The sequence below is a fragment of the Carassius gibelio genome, chromosome B8 (genome assembly GCF_023724105.1).
Source record: "Carassius gibelio isolate Cgi1373 ecotype wild population from Czech Republic chromosome B8, carGib1.2-hapl.c, whole genome shotgun sequence".
NCBI classification, from domain to species: Eukaryota; Metazoa; Chordata; class Actinopteri; order Cypriniformes; family Cyprinidae; genus Carassius; species Carassius gibelio.
The window spans coordinates 1,562,174-1,584,197 of NC_068403.1; the positions used below are offsets into that span (position 1 = coordinate 1,562,174).

Genomic DNA, 22,024 nt, shown 5'->3' on the forward strand with positions numbered 1-22,024 from the left:
AATGTTTAAAAAATTTCCACTTTCTTGTTGTGCTTGAATGTTAAAATGGCCCTCCTATGAGGTGTCAATCACATCAATGGCACCCAGCCAATTTGAGTTTGAGACCCCTGCTTTAGGGGATGCAGAAAGGGTTGTAAATATTTTTTTCATTTACACATCATCTATGAGGCACAAAAAAAAAAGAACATTTATGAAACGCAAAGTCACGTTTAGTAAAAGATTAAAATAAAAGGCTACACGGTCATATTGGTAAGATGGTTGCAGCGATTTTTAAGGCTGCCCAAACATTTACAAACGATTGACTCTGAAATCTGACTATCGCAAGCTAACATGTCATCAAACTATTCAGGCTGTCTGTAAAAGGACCACAACACAACCTTTTCACATGCCCTTCTTTTAGACTGGACCTTGACCAGTCGCTCTGCTCGTAAGGATCGAGTCCTTTGATTCTCTTTATTTTCTCGTCATATCTCATATTTGCATTAGGATTTAGTTTTAGGCAGTATGGTCCGACAATGTTTTCTTTAGCCCGCTGCATTTTGTAGGATTATATTCCGTTTTTCACGCTAATTTTTCATTATTTTCATGCCAGAACACTAGCCTGCTATGCCAGACCATGCTAACTGGCCAAACATACACATAATTCTTTGCGTTCTGATGACGTAGCCGCCCAGTTGGTCACATGTGTTAGCGATCTCTATTCCTCCAGACACGCTGTATGATACTATTTAAAGACCGTTTTCCAGGTTAGCTGGGCTGCATATCGCTCAAAACCAACATGAAAAGGGTCACTTAGCTAGTAATGTTCACTTAGCGTTTTGTTTTGTTGTTAAACTGTGTAAAATGAGCGGTGACGCTGGATGGTATCAAGCTAATAGACGGTTACGGTAGCTAACATTAACAGTTAAGCCTGCACTTTTTGACATTCAAACAGGAGGCATATTGTCTGAACCAACTCAAACAGTGATTAAAATGCCGAAGCTTAATTTTCATTATAAAAAGGATGGCAGATACAAACACGATACCAAAATTACAAAAAATGCAAACTTAATGCACAGCTAGCTAGTAGCTAGCGCTAAACCATTATCCACTAGTGAACATGTTAAAGTTGTCCTAATATCAAACAACATAATTACAATCATTAATATACATGGTGATTTAAAAACCAATGTTTATTGAATGTAGCAATATATCAATAAATCACTTACTCAAAAGAGGGTTCAGCGCAACCGTGTCCCAGCAAAGAAATTCTCGAATCTCGACTGATTTTGCTCTTGGTGTGTTGAACTCGCTCAGTCAGGATCCGCTGTTTGACGGCGCCGACCGGAGGCGGAACCATGGCCGCGGGAAGTGGGGGTGCTGCAGCACCCCCTAGTGACGAGAGGGAGATAAAAAAAATGTAGGCCTATTAAAATATTTTGCACAATTTATAAATTCCTTATGAATATTTTAGAAAATGATTTTGACACACGCAGTCTATTACGTATATTTTGGATTTTAATTTCATATTTTGAGGCCTAATCAACACAGGTTCGGAAGTTACGTTGTCGACGTCAGGCAGGCAGGTTTGGTCGCCGAGTAACTAGGTTTCCCGCTCGTTCCACGCAGAATACATTCATCTTTATTTAATACAGCGCACCTCGACATTTGGACACCTGTAACCAGGGCACCCCGCCTGCATGTAGCTCAGGTAAGAGCATTGTGCTGCCGCGCTTGTAACATTTATTTTTTTGGCAACAAGTGTGGGATCAGCTTTGACTAGCCAAGCAATTGTAAGTAGTAGCCTACACTATAGTATTTTTGTAAGGTGGTGGGGATAGAGATGGAGAGTATTATTTCGTTCGTGTGTTCTTTGCGTAATGGTTGAGATGAACTGTTAAATAACGTTTAAATAGTCGGAGATTATTTCCTTGTGGTTTGTGTAAAAAGGTTGGAGATGGAGACAGAAAGCTTTATACTGTGCGTGTGTTTTTTGCGTAATGGATGTGGAGAACTGTTCAATAAACAAATTGCTTAAATAGTCAGAGATTATTTCCTTGTGGTGTGCGTAAAAAGATTTTGGAGTTAATAGAGTTGCGTGTGACATAAACGTGCAGTGATTCAAGCCAGCTGACCAAATCAATTGCATTGTTTTAGCGTTATTGTGAAGTTTGATTAATCTTATATTTTGTTGTAATATTATTTCTTGTATCTAAATAAGTTGCATTTATGTATAGGCTATCTGAAATTGTAATGAAAGTAATTATTTCGTTTTCTTTCGAATATTAAACTATTATTTCTGCTTCTGCTTCAGATTAATAACGCATTGCACATATCTGAGAACTGATGTCTGTGTGTTTCAGACCCTGGCTGGCTGTGCACTGAAGTGTATATGACAATAAAGTAGTAAATCTCAATGTATTTATTTTTTAAATGTATTTTAAATAGGCCTATAGGCTCATAGGTTTTTTGTCAAAAAAAAAAAAAAAAAAAAAAAAAAATTCACAGCACCCCCTGTTCAAAATTACTTCCCGCGGCCCTGGGCGGAACTGATACTCTGGGCAGCACCAAAACGAATTTGAACTTGAAGGCGGATCCGCCTAGGAGTCTCCTGCTGATGCAGATTTCATGAATCATTTCAGGGCTTGAAAAAAAATTCACAAAACATTTGATTCAGATCGGGACTCCGAAGCCCGTTTCGCGAATCATTTGAGATCGGGACTTCGGAGCGAGTTCTCAAAACATTGATTCCGATCGGGACTCAGAAGCCGTTTCGCAAATCATTTGATCGGGACTTCAGAGCGAGTTCACAAAACATTGATTCAGATCGGGAGTCGGAGTCGCGTTTCGCGAATCATTTGAGATCGGGGCTTCAGAGCGGTTTTGCAAAACATTTGATTCAGATCGGGACTCCGAAGCGCTTTTCGCGAATCATTTGAGATCGGGACTTCGGAGCGGATTCGCAAAACATTGATTCAGATCGGGACTCGGAAGCGCATTTCACCAAACATCAGTAGTAAACATCACCAAACATGCTCCGAAGTGCCGATCTGAAACAACCGAGTCGCGAACAGGCTCCGAAGTGCCGATCTGAATCAACCGAGTCGCGAACAGGCTCCGAAGTCCCGATCTGAAAACTTCGACCAAAGAATGTAAAAAATAACTCAATTTTTCTAATAACTCTACAACTCTATGAAAGACTCAGATCACGCATCTAAAAATAAATGGCTATAGTAAAAGAGAAATAAGAGGAGTGGAGTTTCCTACCATTCTGCTGTGTTTGTTCCTCACTCGCGTCTGACGCTCCGCAGGCGTCTCCGCCCCTCATACGCGCATTTACAGCGCTAAATTAACCATCTTTGCTAATTATTATACATTTACGTCATTGTCAGCTTCAGGTACTTCATTTATTATTGTTCAATGAACTGTTTAAAAAAAAAGGTTGTATCTCAGTAATAATTCAAAATTATCAAAATAAAATATATAAAATTATGGTTTATATTTTAATATCCTTTCAAATATAATTTATTTCTGTGATGTGCAGCTGTATTTTTAGCATCATTCCTCCAGTCTTCAGTGTCACATGATCTTTAGAAATCATGAAAATATGATGATTTATTATTAGAACTATTAATAGGTGTGCTACCAAATATTATTTTGGAATCTGCGATACTTTTTTAAGGATTCTTCGATGTATAATCTTTTTTTAAAGAACAACGTTTATTCAAAATATAAATCTCTTCTAACAATATTAATCTTTGATATCACTTCTTATCAATTTAACACATCCTGAATAAAAGATTCTAAAATGTAATAAAGAATAAAATTTCTTATTAAATAAAGGATAAAAATTTACTGACCCCAAACTATTAAACTGTAGTGAATATTGTTAGAAAAGTCTTCTATTTTAAATAAATGCTCTTCTTTTTAATTTTTCATTCATCAAAGAATCCTGAAAGAAGTATCACAGATTCCAAAATAATATTTATTAGCAAAGCTGTTGATAATTCTAATAATAAATCATCATATTGTTCTGATTTCTGAAGATCATGTGACACTGAAGACTGGAGAAATGATGCTGAAAATACAGCTGCACATCAAATGAATAAATTACACCTTCATGTATATTAAAATAGAAAAATGTTAATAATATTTCACAATATTACATGTTTTACAGTATTTTAAAACATTAAAAATCATTCTGATCCCAAACTCTGACCGGTAGTGTGTGTATGTGTGTGTGTGTGTGTTATATATATATATATATATATATATATATATATATATATATATATAACCCACTAACACACTAGGCAAGGCAAGTTTATTTATATAGCACATTTCATACACAATGGTAATTCAAAGTGCTTTACATAAAAGAAAGTAAAATAATCATAAAGAAAAATTATAACAAAAATAAAACAAGCAGTTTTAAAACTTTTATAATGATTAAAAAATTTACTTAATTAAAATGAATTTAAAAACAGCTACAAAATTATTTTACATAAAATAAAAAACAGTGAAAATATAGTGCATTGAGTTCGGACATTGCACAGTGCTCATTCAATAAATGCACAGCTAAACAGAAGAGTTTTAAGTCTAGATTTAAATGTGACTAGTGTTTTAGCACATCTGACCTCTCTGGAAGCTGATTCCAACTGCGAGCGGCATAGAAACTAAAAGCAGATTCCCCTTGTTTTGTGTGAACCCTTGGTACTTCTAACTGCATTACTTGAGGATGTGCTAATCGCCTTCCTGATATGGATGATCTTCTCAGAAAAGAAGGATGCAAACTCATTGCATTTGCTGTCTGAAAGCATTTCCCTGGGAATCTGACTTCAGTCTATGTCTCGTAACTTTGAACGCTCCTCTGGTTTCAGTTGTGTTTTTGTTTATTTTGGTGATGTATAAATAAAGTCTTCCCATCTGCCTGCACTTGAGTCTTCGCCTCTTGCGATCTGTGACACTACGTCCTTAATACCAATGGATGAGTTCTAAGTTTCTAAGTTTAGAGCCCTACTGATGATCAAGTCTAGAGTGTGTCCACCTTTGTGTGTAGGTCCATGTACATACTGAATAAAACATTAAAAAAAATCTCAAACATGCTCCAAAGTCCAGATCTGATTCAACCGAGTCGCGAACATGCTCCGAAGTGCCGATCTAAATCAACCGAGTCGCGAACAGGCTCCGAAGTGCCGATCTGAATCAACCGAGTCGCGAACAGTCTCCGAAGTGCCGATCTGAATCAACCGAGTCGCGAACATGCTCCGAAGTAACGATCTGAAACAACCGAGTCGCGAACAGGCTCCGAAGTGCCGATCTGAATCAACCGAGTCGCGAACATGCTCCGAAGTGCCGATCTGAATCAACCGAGTCGCGAACATGCTCCGAAGTGCCGATCTGAATCAACCGAGTCGCGAACATGCTCCGAAGTGCCGATCTGAATCAACCGAGTCGCGAACATGCTCCGAAGTGCCGATCTGAATCAACCGAGTTGCGAACATGCTCCGAAGTGCCGATCTGAATCAACCGAGTCGCGAACATGCTCCGAAGTGCCGATCTGAAAACTTCGACCAAAGAATGTAAAAAATAACTCTATTTCTCTAATAACTCTACAACTCTATGAAAGACTCAGATCACGTATCTAAAAATAAATCGCTATCATAAAAGAGAAATAATAAGAGGAGTGAAGTTTCCTACCGTTCTGCTGTGTTTGGTCCTCACGGTGAGACAGAAATGTAATGATACATGTAGGCTACTTCATTGTTTTGTTTCAAAAAGTTAGGATATTCATGCTGTAATATGCCACCACTCACTGATCTATATAAATTACATTTAAAATTCTCAGCTCTCAGGTTCTGTCCATTTTATTACAAAATTCATTCAATACCGTTTTGGCGTTAGAAAATGTGACGTGACAGATCGCTTTAGCGCCTCAGTTCAAGTAAACCGATCATCTGTTACATTCTGTTTAAAGATACAGTACAACTTACAGAAATGAAATCTATATAAGCCTCATAAATAATATCGATCAGTTATCAGTCATCAGTCAAAACAGCAGGAGAACAATTATGTCACAGAACGTTACATTTACCTCAAGAAAGCCCTTTAAAGACCATAGCAAGGTTAGTAAGGAAAGTAGGCTACTAAAAATATTCCTGTTAACTATCAAGCTAATCATAATAATAAAAAGCCTACCCTTTTGACATGCTGTAAATCTTCAAAAGTTTTTTTTTAGGCTTATTTACAATATTGTTCGGTTAAAATTACAAGGCAATTCAGATTTAAGCTCATGTTTATATTTCTGTAGTAGCCTAGGCTAGAAATATTTATTAGTTTATCTTACAATTTCTTTTATGCTACAGCAAGAACAGAAGGGATTTTGAAAATGAGATAAACGGGTCCAAAACGGACCAGGGCCAGATGAGACAGTATGGTGGCGGATATGTTTCAATTTGCAGGACCCAAACGGACCCACCGTGGAGGTAAGGTTTTAATCGTGGAGCGTGGTGCAACGGCGGGTCCGGGATCCGAATTCGTATCGGATCCGTCATTGCCCGCAAGTTGACGCCGGTACAGTTCCGTTCCGGAAGCCGCAACACGGCCGCGCAGTCCTTTTTGCTGTGTGGGGGAGTCCCGATCTGAATCAAATCCGCTGCAACTGATCTCAAATGATTCGCGAAACGTGCTTCGGAGTCCCGATCCAAATCAAATGTTTTGCGAACTCACTCCAAAGTCTTGATCGCAAATGATTTGCTCCAACATAATCAAACACACCTGATCCAGCTAATCAAGGTCTTCAGGATTACTAGAAACTTCCAAGCAGGTGTGATTTGGAGCTGGTTGGAGCTAAACTCTGCAGAGCTGTGGCCAGGAATTGAGTTTGAGACCACGGATTTAGAGAATATAATTAAAAGATATAAGAAGCTACATAAATTCACAAGTCAAAACGAACGATCATTTTAGGCTAGAATGAAACTCAAACTAAAGTTGGGTCTCTCATTCGACACAAAATCACAAAATCACATTTTTCTGTAAAATATTATTTACGTATTTCAATCGCTTCCAATATCCAACAAAATGTTTCAGGGCAGTAAGGTGATAACGCTTAACGGTACAGATTTTACTACATAAAAACTGAGCAGTGTGTGTTTGTGTTTAAAGTTACCGTTTTTTTATTATGATAATGAACAGACAAAGCTTAACTGCACGCACATGCAGCGCCAGAGCAATCACTTGAACTTTTTTCCTTCTAACAGCAGAAGTACAATTCTCTACTTATAATAATTTTGCTAAATGGTAAAATAAATGTTCAGCAATATCTTTAAAATATATTTTAATTTTGGCACAAAAAACATTGTTACATCTAATCCCACATTAGTTTGTGTCTGCACACCCCATGGCAAACCAAAATATTCAAATAAGAGGTTGAAATTAGATCAGATCCAAATTAATTAAACTCTAACAAACCATACCTATTTTTAGAACATTTTTTGTAACAAAATATCTGAAAAGATAGGTGTTTTTGTTTGTAATTACAGATGCAGTCAAAAAGTGGGGCAGCATAATATATATTATTATTATTTATTTATTTTTCGTTGTTATGGCCTATATCTGACATATTATTAAATGTGTTTTGTTGTTACTTTTTTGTCAGTTGTCCTATTTTGAGAGTAATTATTAATGGGCTAATAATAGGCCAGACTCCTGATCTGAATCAAATGTTTTATGAAATCGGTTGAAGCCAAATGATTCGCAAAACGCGATTCGGAGTCCTGATCTGAATCAAATGTTTGGCGAATTAGGTGAAGCCAAATGATTTGCAAAATGCGATTCGGAGTCCCGATCTGAATCAAATTGTTGGCGAACTTGGTCGAAGGCAAATGATTCCCAAAACGCAATTCGGAGTCCCGATCTGAATCAAATGTTTGTCGAACTCGGTCGAAGCCAAATGATTCGCAAAACGCGATTCGGAGTCCCGATCTGATCAAATGTTTTGGGAAATCCGACGTCCAGTCTCAAATGATTCGCGAAACTCCCGATCTGAATAAAATTTGCAAATCCGCTCCGAAGTGCTTGAGATGCTCCGCATTTGCAGGATTTCCTAATGCCACCACCAGGTGTTTCCGATTACTGCTGTGTCACATAGCAATGGTGCGAGAGGAGCACTGACGAGAGTACAATCCTGTCAGGAGAGGTGGAGACAGAACTGCTTTTGCTGTTATGTTTTACGTCATAATGGAGGAGACGGTGATGGAACTCAGCCAAGACCGGGTCCAGGTAAATTACACTGGTTTGCTGCATCCTTTGTGGGATTACAACTTTAAATCACCCGATTCGAACGTTATCACTCGATTGAATGGGGCGTTATCAGCAGTTATCAGCCCATAGAAATGGGCCAGGAGGGGCCTCCTGCATCTACTAGTAGGCTCAGAAGGCCGTGATCATCCATCCAAATGGTTGATCACCCACAAATATACAAGAGAAGACTCCAGATCCAATCCCAGAATTCCTGCTCACCGGTAATCGGAAGTCTACTGGACGAATGCGGGAACGTTGCGATATTTAATGCTTAATATTTTCAGGTAAGACTATTAAAATTATAAAACTGAGCATTTAAACTGTAATGGAAAACAATACATACACTCGTAGTGCGTGTCATTATTGTTGACATGAGATAACCGTATTGCGATGTGTCTGCAAACGTTATCGCTAGATCATATTACGTTATTAGCGTGTCGTTATGTTAACGTTGGATGCTTTATGTGAGCATTAACGTTGCTAATATGAGTGTGTATCAGGGCCGTGCACAGACCTTTTGAGGGGCATGTGCTGAAACTGAAAAAGGGCACCCCCTCCCTTTTTTTATATCAATTATATATATTCTCTTTTTTAGCTATTCTGTTTGGTTTCATAAGCTAATTTGTATTATTTGGTTAACATTTTTATGAATGACATTGAGAAGAGGGGAAGGTGAGCAATGAGTCAAGTATTTTTGACTAACTTTTTTGAAATATAATTTAAGTAATTATGTCCAACACTACGGTACAACTCAATTCCAGATTATAAGAAACTATAGCCATACCGTTACTATAACATAGCTATCCAACATGTTTCCGCATACCTTGCAAAAATTTGATACTGTGGTGGACCAGGGATGTTGGTTTCTTGAAGGTCTCCTATTCACTACACTTTCCCTAAAATAAGCCAGCAATGAAAAAATAAATAAAAATAGTGTGAAAAGTACAGTTGCAGTGAAAAGCATTTCTGAAAGATCACGTGACACTGAAGAGTACTAACTGCAGTAATGATGCTGAAAATTCAGCTTTGATCACAAAAATAAATTACATTTTAAAATATATTCAAATAGAAAACAGTTATTTAAAATTGTAAAAATATTACACTATATTACTGTTTTTGCTGTATTTTGGATCAAATAAACGAAGCCTTGGAATGAATCATGAATTACATTCTGCATGATAAAATATAAAGATTTCACAGTGATCTTCTGTAATTTTTTTTAGTTACTACTACATTACTGTAGTAAAACCATGTTTTACTACTTTTTATACAGAGTATACGGAGAGTATACCATAACATGATTATCCTAAATGTTAAAAAAATTAAGTATCTGCAATCAAAAAATCAAAGAAGAAATTTCTTAGAAATATAGTTATCTAGGTGACGAGGATCACTCGCTGCTTTGTGTAAATTCCAGTACGAAACTTGTTATGATTTTCCGATGGTAAAAACAAATTATATGTTGTTGTTATCAATATATCGTTTTTGACCAGCGAATGCGTGTAAATGTTATTTATTTTTTTTGTCCGTCATTAAAACGGCGACGGCGCCTGCCGCTGCCGGGATCACATTACATTTTCATCTACAGGTTACAAACTAGTTTTTTTTAGCTATATAGACGGAGCGCTCAGTTTTTCCTGTGGTAAAATGCATTTGGCCAAAATCGCATTTTATAAAAGATGAAATGCTACTATATGCCCAGGCTATTTAAGTGTTGGCTATGTATTGGCTATGACTAGATGGCAAATGTAGTCTCCTCTCTCAGGCGACGTCCCACCTTTTACTGTCTATGCGTCCCACATGTCTCAGCCAGTCAGACAGACATCCAATAAATAAAATATGAGCCTTTATAGACATAGTGTTTAGTAGTACTTATTCAAAAAACAAGATATTTATTTACCCTTCGCAAAACTGTTCAGCTCAGCTGGTGTCTACTGTGCGGCTGCTGTGGAACTTCAGTTGATTCAATGAATATAGAGGGGGCGGAGTTATCAGCTTACTGACAGCTTGAGGATCCAATAAGATTTACACAAGCTCGTTTTAAGAACTTTCATTTGCTAAATATTTGTAAAACAGATACACAGACGTAAATGGTGACCAATAGCATTGAAAAAAAAAAAAAAAAAAAAAAACACCACCAAAAAAAAGGGCACTTCGGAGTGTAAGGGCAAAAAGGGCATGTGCTCTGCACAGGTTGAGCCCTACCTGTGCACGTGCCTGGTGTGTATTTATGTCTGAAGCTAATGGGGGAATTTAGTTTCTAGTTAAACTGTCAAAATGACTTTTTACACTCTTACAGGCTATTGTGTATGCTCGATAACGCCTCACTGAAGCCAGATCATAGGACTAATATAACCCATATTGACTTGAGGGAAATATTAAACACAAGACGTATTTTACGGCTGTTTGGAAACCTTGGGATCTTGACTAGAGTGTAAAATAAAGTTCTGTGGGTTTGGATCTATCTATCTATCTATCTATCTATCTATCTATCTATCTATCTGTCTGTCTGTCTGTCTCTCTCTTTCTCTCTATACTAGCTAGCTAGCTGTGTATATATTTATATAATTTATATATCTATCTATATCTATATCTATATATATATATATCTATATATATATATATATATATATATATATATATATAGATATATATAGATATATATATATATATATTTAGCTGTCTGTGTCTATCTGTCTGTCTCTCTCTTTCTCTCTCACTCTCTCTAAAGCTTGCTAGCTGTGTATATATTTATATAATTTATCTATCTATCTATCTATCTATCTATCTATATATATATATATATATATATATACATGAAGCGTCATGAAACAGATTTTTATGATAGTATTTGGGAAGTACTTCACTCACACAAATTGCATTCATCAGTTTAAGAATGCTGAGTGTATTGAAAAGAATCATCAGGGCATCTACTTTACACGTTATCTTGTTTTTACAGAGTTGTTACAGATAAATGGTTTTCACAACCCAAGTACTGATTGTCGTTGTATGAATTTACTTTAAAAGGAGTTGCTGACTAATGCGTTAAGTTTTCTGTGCATCTATTTTTTCTTCAGGCACAATGAATGATATTAAGGGCAGGTGCGCCACATTGGGGGAAGATGCAAAGCAGAAATACATTCAAGAGGCAGCAGCACTGAGGGCACATGAGGTGAGGGATGCCCGAATTACAATGCACTTAAAGAAGCTGAAGTTAGAGGTTTGGAAACAGGATTCATTTGCTAAGCATTAGTGGTATTCTTAAAGTATTAGATGGAAGGATGATCAACAGCAATTGTGGTGTGAGCAAGACATTGTGTTAGACAACCGGATTGTTTATCTCTTTTATTATAATTACAAATGAGTTCGTTACAAAAAAGTATTCCAGCTGATTTTTGTTTACAAGGCTATCAACATCAAATATTCTCACATTGAAGAAATTGTCAAAGACTCATACCACCATATCAAACTTGAAGCAGCTGAAGAAAAAAGTGGTCATGAGATTTGTTAAATTAAAATGTAGTTACCCCTCTGTTTCAGGTTTGATTTACATCCATTTCTGAAACGAAAAACCCAGAGTTTTCCTAAAGATCTGAGATGAATTGATGTGCAATATCCACATATTCCTTTGGCAACAGTTAAAAATGAACAAGCTGCCTTTGAGATGTTGCTTTAAATATAGTGATGAGTATGATTTAAACTAACTGGCTTGACTTTCAAAATATTTGTGTTTTTTCTTTGGTAGATGGAGGCAATTTGTGCTGTGTCTGCCGCATCCATTTTTATGATAAGAAGAAGAATGCAAGAAAGAAGTGGCATTCATGGTCTCAGTGCACAGTGTGCCAATCATGGTCACACACAGCATGTGGCTTTAAAAAGAACAAGTGTGTTCACTGCCAGTGTCAAGACACCATGCTAACACCCTGAAGATGTATCTTGTTACTTGTTTGGGTTGTTTTTACTGTGTTGACGGCCCCCAACCCATCCATACAAACACACACACACAATACATACATATGCTGCAAATTTATTGTAATGACCACACTTCACACGTAAGAAGAAAATTGTGATCTTTTTGTTATTTTCATTCACCCCATTTTTATTTATTATTGTTGTTTGTTGGCACCATCAATGTGTTCTCCTTTATACAGGACTTATGTGGGGACCAATAAAGTTATATTGTACTGAATTGAGTCTACATGTTTTTATATATATATATATATATATACACCTGTTTCATCATTGGTTCAGTAGGGCTGGGTTTTAGCAAGGACCTCACCATAATATTCACAACAGTGGGTCAGAGTATGATTTCATGTTATGATTAGATGCTTCACATAACTTTATATTTTTCACAGTTTTGCTGTCAGTAGGAGATGCTTGGCAAACAAAATATATTGAAAAGATGGTTACTGGTACTTGTAGAAACTTTGGTATACAGCTGAACACTACAATTTATTTATTTTAAATTTAAATGGTTTCTATGGCATTGCTTACTTCCACTCTGAAGTATTTTCTTCACAATTACTGTTACGCTTTTATTTTAATGATAAACATTTAAGAGAAAATGTGAAGGGTATCATTTTATCTGTGTTAAGGATATCAATTGTTTCTCCTTGGATTCAGATAAATAAAGTTTATTGTCAGTTTATGTGAGGGAGGACCGGTGTGTTCCACTTTTGTTTTCAGTTGTCTGCCGTGGGTAGACTACATTTAATTCAAAGTGCTGTCGGTCAATTATATTATTATATATATAATTAATTATACATTTTAAATCTGATTAGTTTATCTGGTTTGCAAATTAGGGTTGTAAAATTATATATTTACTGAACATATAAAATATCTAGTATAGCCAAACTATTAATTACATTGCATCTAGATGAATGCAAAGAAATTAATTGACATGCTTTCAAACATGCTTTTTAAATGACACATGAGTTTTGGTAACATGGACAGAGAAAACATTTAATGATCTTCTGCTCAGAAACCTTGTAAAAACTTTAACTTTTACCAGCCATTACCAGCAATCTTCAAATTATCTTTTTTTATGTTCAACATAAGAAAGCAACTCATACAGGTTTGGAATGACATGAGGGTGAGTAAATGATGACAGAATTTTCATTTTTGGGGGAACCATCCCATAATTAGATTTGCCACATGGGAACCAAACAGAAATGCAAAATGAGTCTCTCTCTCTGTGTGTGTGTGTGTGTGTGTGTGCGGACAGGGTATTTGTCATGTTGTGGGTTCATAAATCTGTTTACAAAGTCAGAAACAAACAAACAAGCAAATAGCTTCTTTTTATATAGGCTATGGCTATTGAGCCTTCAAATAGCTCTCTGAAACTACACCCGAGATGGCTTGTGCATGTGAAATGAGAAAATTAAAACTTTGTCGTAGAGCTAAACCACATACATTGTTTTAACCCAGAGACTTGTCTTGACCCAGAGAGTAACATATGTAAGTATGAAGATTCTACATAGCTCCTGTTTTGAAATACTGACCTTTGAAACATCACCTTGGTGCATATTTGAAGGCTTATAATAAAGCAATAAAAAGGGCTACACACATGGGACTAACTGTTATAGAGAGCTCTTGTCCTCATTTATGATGTAAATATAGTCAACAGCTCTGGATATTGTCAAATCGGGTTAAAAGTAATTTGAACCCATTTAAAAGTTAGACATTTAAAATCTGTTTACATAGATATGTTTACAATCCGCCTAAACTCCAAACTGTACTCTCAACTCACTATTTGCAATATCCAATTCTAAGAAATACACGATTTTTAAAAAAACTACAATTCCCTATAGCTACTCAGTGCAGCTTGATACAAATCAAGCACTGCAGTTGTAGTATCTGGTTTGCGAATTAGGGTTGGAAATTAGGGTTGTAAAAAGATATATCTACTGAATATATCAAATATCTAGTACAACCAATCTATTAATTACGCTGCATCTAGATGATTTACGTTAAGAAAATCTAAATATATTTGTTTATTTAAGACTTTTTAGCCGAAATGTAGAACGCGCAAACCCCGCCCACAACACAAGGCACTTCCGTAACCTTCTGCTACCAAAAATGTATTTCTCTGAATCGAAGGAGAAATGTGCAAAAGTTATATTAACATATCTTATTGTTGAGTTATCTGTTTGTTGTTGTTTTTTCGTGGACAAATGTTGAATTCATCATTTTAAAAAAAAGTGTCTTGTGAATAAAATACTTTTGGACGGAAGTACGTTATGCAAGCCACGTGGTTTCAGCGATAGCAGCGTAACAACCATGGCAACGAACAACGAACAAACTAAATGTAATATACATTCAATGAAAGAAGAAAGTGAAAATAAAACGAAAACAGCCAATGGGAAGAAGAGAAAAAATGTGTTAAATTACATAGGCTTGGATCTGGAGAATTTCAAGCCAATAACAGTTATGTAGGAACATACTGAATGTGGCACACTGTCACATACGGATTATGACTGTAAATTCATTGTATGTTATTTATTAAGTAAATTACTTTTCATTGACTTTAAATGTGCTGTGAATAAGTGCAGAGCACCATGGCTAAAAACATGGCTGTAACTCGTAGAGTCAATAAACCTCTATGTTCCCTTTTATTTTATGTTTTTACAAACTCATAGTTGCTTCAGAGGATTAAAGATCCAATAATTTATTTTCATTTCAACTCAGTCGAAGGGGATTTTGATGGTGAGCTCACAAAAAACAAAACACCTCCCACACATTTGTACATTACAGTAAATAACATATTACATTATGGTAAACACATTTTTTTTTTTTAGATTAGATTAGATTCAACTTTATTGTCATTATGCAGAGTACAGTACAGAGCTAATGAAATGCAGTTAGCATCCAACCAGAAGTGCAAGAATATAGTGTTTTATATACATAAAAGTGCAGAGTAAGTAAAGCTATGATATACAGAATGTACAGTGGAGTTGCTATATACAATATTGATCAGAGTATATACAGAATATAAATATGAATGCAATGTAGGGATTGTATGTACATTATGAACAGAGCAATGAAGGATTATATATATATTATGAACAGCAGGAACGTGAGAACAGTGGTAATAAATGCAGTTGGATGAGTGTGCAAAAATATTGTTGAACAATGTATTCTATGCAAAATAACAGTAGTGCAATATTTTTTATATAAATATTTTACTGTGCTTGTACAGTAACAATTATAGACAGTTTATTTTTTAATTTTGTACTCATACAGACAGACTAGTGGGGATATGTATGCTTAAATACAGTGCCTAAGCTTTAAAATAGATCAGACCTAGTAAAACAACATGTCTGCACAAGTAACGCAGTAAAGTAATTATATTATATTATATTATAATACCTTGAATGAGAGCAGCTTACTGCAGTCCTAAATATTTAAGGAAAACATAGATTTATGAGAGGAATAGTGATCTTTTTTCACAAGTTTTCACCTCGAGGCTTTGAGCTGTCAAGATGTGATAGCAGGTATTCCTCTAAACATGCGGGTTCTGTGTAATGGATCAACCACACTTGTACCAGAGCTTTGATTCCTCACAAGGCCAAAGTTGGCATCCAATGTGACAATCATATCTCCATCCGCCTGGAAAACAAACACTTACAGTAACACTGGTTTTGTACCCGCACCAGGTTTATACATTTATACTATTACTATTCTATTACAATACTACATACACAAATTAACTTTTAAGTTTGATATTAATTCAGATTTTATTTCTATGCCATTAATTTAATCAAACAAGAACCACGCAGGAATTATAACCAACCTTTGGACATGCTGGGCATATTGTTCCATCATTTAATTGTGGGCAAATATCAACCAAACTTCTTTGTCGGAAGTGGTGATGCCTAAAATGGGATATGGGGTGTTGCAAAAACCCTCAACAGAAACCTGACACTCCAGTGACAGAGAAACAGAAAGCTCTAGCAGAGGGATGGAGAAGGCTGTCTGTCTGGGGCTTGTGGCTGTTGCTGGCCGGAGCCCATATCTCAGCAGAGTACAGGTTTCTGGTTCACACGCACACATGGTGTCTGTAACGGTGCAGAGCCGTCCTGCCAAATATAAACAGCAAAATAACATAAAAACATAACCTAGTAGTACTATAGAGACTACCATATCAGTATAAATTAAATTAAATGTATGCATTAAGCAGACGCTTTTATCCAAAGCGACTTACAGTGGATTCAGGCTATACATTTTTACCTATCATGATAGTATATAAACTATAACTATCATGACTTTTTTTTTTTTTTATTGCATCACAAATTTGATTAATTCCTTAAAGGAAATCATTACTCCACATGTAATAGGATTGAATTCCTTAACCTGTCAATAAAATTAAATACATTAAGATTTTGTATCAGGTAAAATGACAAACCTGTGCTGACAATGATCTTCATGTCCTTTGTGTTCACAGCATGGGTGCCATGGGCTTCAGGTAAATATAAGAATAACCCCAGGGAGGATGGCTCATAGTAAACACTCTGTAAGAAAGATGGATAGCTCTAATGTTTTTAAAACAACAAACTTGTGACACTAACAGTTGATACTGCATAGTGCTAAAACAATTTGAAGTATCGAATGAATCTGTTGACATTACTGTGAGTTTGCTGTCTGTATGCAAGTATAGCAATAGCAATGTAAGACTGTATGCTATTGTTCTTACATTCCACTTTTCAGGAAGATGCAGTAAATTTCTGTGAATCCTCTTCAGGCAAACCTCACAGAACACTGCAGTGGAGCTGGACTCAATGCACCTATAATCAGCATGTTCTCGGCAGACAGCACACTGGGTAGTGATCGGTGCTGAACATTCAAACGTCACCTTAAGCATCTCATCCTTGACTGCATCCCAGGCATGAAGCTCTCTCTTCTTTGCCTTACTGTATGCGCTCTCAGAACAGCTTGGTGTCACATCATCAGGTTCAGTCAGTTGAGATGTAATAGAAGGGTCTGAAGGGTGACTCTGTTTGTAGCTGGGATGGGGAAGACCTTGACTGAGGTAGAAAACTTGCAGGGCCCACCATAGATCTCCTCACCAGCTTAATTTTAACGTTCCTGAAACGTGTGCTCATCTTAAGTGCTTTTCCCATATCTGAAATCAAAATATTTGACAATTATTACATAAAGCAAAGTGCAACCCGTACCGTACTTCTTATCACAGCCTAAAAGACAGAAACACATGAGTGAAAATGGGATGCAGTCAGATGAGGGATATTTGGTGCGATAGTTAGATAGATCCAGCTAGCTAGATAACTAGATATATAGATTGCAAGATAGATAGATAGATAGATAGATAGATAGATAGATAGATAGATAGATAGATAGATAGATAGATAGATAGATAGATAGATAGATAGATAGATAGATAGATAGATAAATAGACATCGAGCTAGATCTATATCTAAAGATAGATTATATAAATAGATAGATACACACCTAGCTAGCTATATAGATAAACTGCTCAAAAAAATAAAGGGAACACTTGTGGGTTATATTGTGTTGTTAAGTATTCCCTTTATATTTTTGAGAAGGTATATAGATAGAAAGACAGATCCAAAGCTTCCTGATATAGGATCAAATCCAGCCAAGCTTTGTTCAAACCCACAGAACTTTATTTTACATTCTAGTCAAGATCCCAAGGTTTCCAAACAGCCTTAAAATACGTCTTGTGTTTAATATTTCTCTCAAGTCGATATGGGTTATATTAGTCCTATGATCTGGCTTCAGTGAGGAGTTATTGAGCATACACAATATGCAATAAGCCGGTATGAGTGTAAAAAGTTTTTAAATGTTTACAGTTTAACTTTGCGTTTAACTAGAAACTAAATTCTCCCATTAGCTTCAGAAGTAAATACAGCAACGTTAATGCTCACATAAAAGCATGCAACGTTAACGTAACGACAGGCTAATAACGTAATATGGCCTAACGTTAGCGATAACGTTTCGCTATACGGTTATCTCATGTCAACAATCATGACACGCAATACGAGTGTATGTATTGTTTTCCATTACAGTTTAAATGCTCAGTTTTATAATTTTAATAGTCCCGCCCTGCTGACGTCTTCACTCAAGTCTTTTGCCTTCCAGCAAATAATTTATTTATCTTGACACATTTGGTGGCATCTGCCTCAAGTGCTTGTCGTTTTCTCTCTCTCAACGTTCGGCCCCTCCTTTACGCTTAGATATTTTATTATTTAACATATTGAATTTCGTTGCAGTTGTAAAGCGGCCGCTTTTCAAGGCTAGAATTTGATTCTGATTGGCCAATGAGCAGTGAACACGTCACGTCTCGCAGCTCGCATCAGCATCATGCGCACGCGTTGTTTTATCTGTTCTTTATACTGCTTTTTTATGTTTTAAATAAATTATTGTGACTAACGTAAATAAATTAAAAAAAGCATCATGCAGCTTCATGGGAGAGACACATAAGGCCGGAATTGTACCATACAACAATATAATTACGAATATATTTGCGATTATTAATGATTTAAAAACAAAATACATAACGCACCGGCCCAACCAGACCGCGGCCCACCGGGAATCTCCCGGTAGTCCCGATGGCCAGTACATGCCTGGGTATAGGTCTACCTGATTGAACAATCTGCGTGTGTAAAGTAGCCATCAGCTGCTCAGGTAGTTATGGTCAGACTAGGTTTGGTTTGAGTTGCCAAAGAGGGTAACACTTTATAATAACGTTCAGTTGTACGTATTTTATAAGTCAGTGGTTAAATAATGATGAACTAATCATTTACAAAACATTCATAAATTATTAGCAAGTGATGTACTATCATTTTAGGTATGTTTTGTAAATTCTGTTACAAGTCATTTGCAAATGTCTTGTACATGATTAACTATCAGGGTTAGTAGCTACAGATTCTATTAAATGAAATTCCAGGACTTTAAAACACTACTTTTTTTTTGGATTTCGATCAGCACTTATCAAACATCTAACAAATATCTTCATTTTTTAAACTCAAGTGACATATCCAGTATATCATGGTGCCTGATGTTTCACTGTCAGGCTTGGGGAATCCTCCTAACCATTGAGAAGATATTGAAACAGATTTATAGACGATCGACCTGAAGAATGAAAGTTGTATGTACGTACTTAATATCATGCCCATAGCAATGTAAAAAAAAAAAAAAAAAAAAAAACAACACTATCTCAGACGGGCGGCAGCGTTAATTGTGTAAAATTATTTTGATATTGAAATCATACATATTTTTTAATATTTTTAATTAGGGATGCACCCATACTACATTTTGTAAATATTTAAAAGAGTTTTTTTTTTGCAAATTATAAAGAGTGTTTTTAGAGTTTTCAGGTAGATCTAACAGGTAGGCTACGGAAAACCCGATTTGAACAAGGCTACGTTCACTTGAGATAAAGGGCTAACTGACTGAGGATACTCACCAAGACCAGCGTTTTAAATTATGTAGACGCCCTAACCCTAACACATTTACAAGTGATGTATAGTTTACACTTTAGATTAGGGGATGCAGAAAGTGTTGTAAATATTTTTTTTCATTTACACATCTATGACGTACAAAAAAAAAAGAACATTTATGAAACGCAAAGTCACGTTTAGTAAAAGATTAAAATAAAAGGCTACACGGTCATATTGGTAAGATGGTTGCAGTGATTTTTAAGGCTGCCCAAACATTTACAAACACATTGACTTTGAAATCTGACTATCGCAAGCTAACATGTCATCAAACTATTCAGGCTGTCTGTAAAAGGACCACAACACAACATTTTCACATGCCCTTCCCTTACGAAAATTAACCATGGTTTTACTACAAATAAAACCAAAAAACCATGGTTACTGTAGTTAAACCATGGTAGCCACAAATTAACCATGGTTTTGCTATATTAACCATAGTTTAACCATGGTATTTGTAGTAAATCTATGGGTTTACAAATGGCAGTCAATACACCAAAAAACCATGGGTTACCACAGTTTTACTATAATAAAACCATGGTTATTTTTCGTAAGGGTTCTTTTGGACTGGACCTTGACCAGTCGCTCTGCTCGTAAGGATCGAGTCCTTTGATTCTCTTTATTTTCTCGTCATATCTCATATTTGCATTAGGATTTAGTTTTAGGCAGTATGGTCCGACAATGTTTTCTTTAGCCCGCTGCATTTTGTAGGATTATATTCCGTTTTTCACGCTAATTTTTCATTATTTTCATGCCGGAACACTAGCCTGCTATGCCAGACCATGCTAACTGGCCAAACATACCCATAATTCGTTGCGTTCTGATGACGTTGCCGCCCAGTTGGTCACATGTGTTAGCGATCTCTATTCCTCCAGACACGCTGTATAAACGATACTATTAAGACCGTTTTCCAGGTTAGATGGGCTGCATAGCGCTCAAAACCAACACGAAAAGGGCACTTAGCTAGTAATGTTCACTTAGCGTTTTGTTTTGTTGTTAAACTGTGTAAAAGCTAATAGACGGTAGCTAACATTAGCAGTTAAGCCTGCACTTTTTGACATTCAAACAGGATGCATATTGTCTGAACCAACTCAAACAGTGATTAAAATGCCGAAGCTTAATTTTCATTATAAAAAGGAAGGCAGATACAAACACGATACCAAAATTACAAAAATGCAACCTTAATGCACAGCTAGCTAGTAGCTAGCGCTAAACCATTATCCACAAGTGAACATGTTAAAGTTGTCCTAATATCAAACAACATAATTACAATCATTAATATACATGATAATTTAAAAACCAATGTTTATTGAATGTATATATCAATACATCACTTACTCAAAAGAGGGTTCAGCGCAACCGTTTCCCAGCAAAGAAATTGTCGAATCTCGACTGATTTCGCTCTTGGTGTGCTGTACTCAACTGTTGCAGTAAATAAGGCCTCAGGATCCGCTGTTTGACGGCGCCGGCCGGAGGCGGAGCTGATCCTCTGGGCGGCACCAAAACGAATTTGAACTTGAAGGAGGATCCGCCTAGGAGTCTCCTGCTGATGCACATTTCATTAATCATTTCAGGGCTTGAAAAAAAATTAACAAAACATTTGATTCAGATCGGGACTCCGAAGCCCGTTTCGCGAATCATTTGAGATCGGGACTTCGGAGCGAGTTCTCAAAACATTGATTCCGATTGGGACTCCGAAGCCGTTTCGCGAATCATTTGATCGGGACTTCAGAGCAAGTTCACAAAAAACATTGATTCAGATCGGGAGTCGGAGTCGCGTTTTGCGAATCATATGATCGGGACTTCAGAGCGAGTTCACAAAACATTGATTCAGATCGGGACTCCGAAGCCGTTTCGGAATCATTTGATCGGGACTTCAGAGCAAGTTCACAAAAAACATTGATTCAGATCGGGAGTCGGAGTCGCGTTTCGCGAATCATATGATCGGGACTTAAGAGCGAGTTCACAAAACATTGATTCAGATCGGGAGTCGGAGTCGCGTTTCGCGAATCATTTGAGATCGGGGCTTCAGAGCGGTTTTGCAAAACATTTGATTCAGATCGGGACTCCGAAGCGCTTTTCGCGAATAATTTGAGATCGGGACTTCGGAGCGGATTCGAAAACGAATTTGAACTTGAAGGAGGATCCGCCTAGGAGTCTCCTGCTGATGCACATTTCATGAATCATTTCAGGGCTTGAAAAAAAATTCACAAAACATTTGATTCAGATCGGGACTCCGAAGCCCGTTTCGCGAATCATTTGAGATCGGG

The 22,024-nt window shown here is 36.5% G+C and overlaps 1 protein-coding gene and 1 long non-coding RNA gene across 2 annotated transcripts; one reads left to right on the forward strand and one right to left on the reverse strand.

Moving 5' to 3' along the window:
* Positions 1 to 8,311: 8,311 nt before the first annotated feature.
* On the forward strand, positions 8,312 to 12,929 carry LOC127963799 (uncharacterized). The gene is made up of 3 exons (XR_008154910.1): positions 8,312 to 8,564; positions 11,358 to 11,452; positions 12,026 to 12,929. It is a non-coding gene; the product is annotated as an uncharacterized LOC127963799 (long non-coding RNA).
* Positions 12,930 to 15,066: 2,137 nt separating this feature from the next.
* Positions 15,067 to 21,311, reverse strand: LOC127964116 (uncharacterized). The gene is made up of 5 exons (XM_052564278.1): positions 21,173 to 21,311; positions 16,976 to 17,340; positions 16,688 to 16,793; positions 16,076 to 16,361; positions 15,067 to 15,891 (listed from the first exon to the last, which is right to left on the reverse strand). Exons 1-4 carry the CDS (start codon positions 21,309 to 21,311, stop codon positions 16,108 to 16,110), a joined length of 864 nt encoding a protein of 287 aa, XP_052420238.1. The 3' UTR covers positions 15,067 to 15,891; positions 16,076 to 16,107.
* Between the last annotated feature and the right edge of the window lie 713 nt (positions 21,312 to 22,024).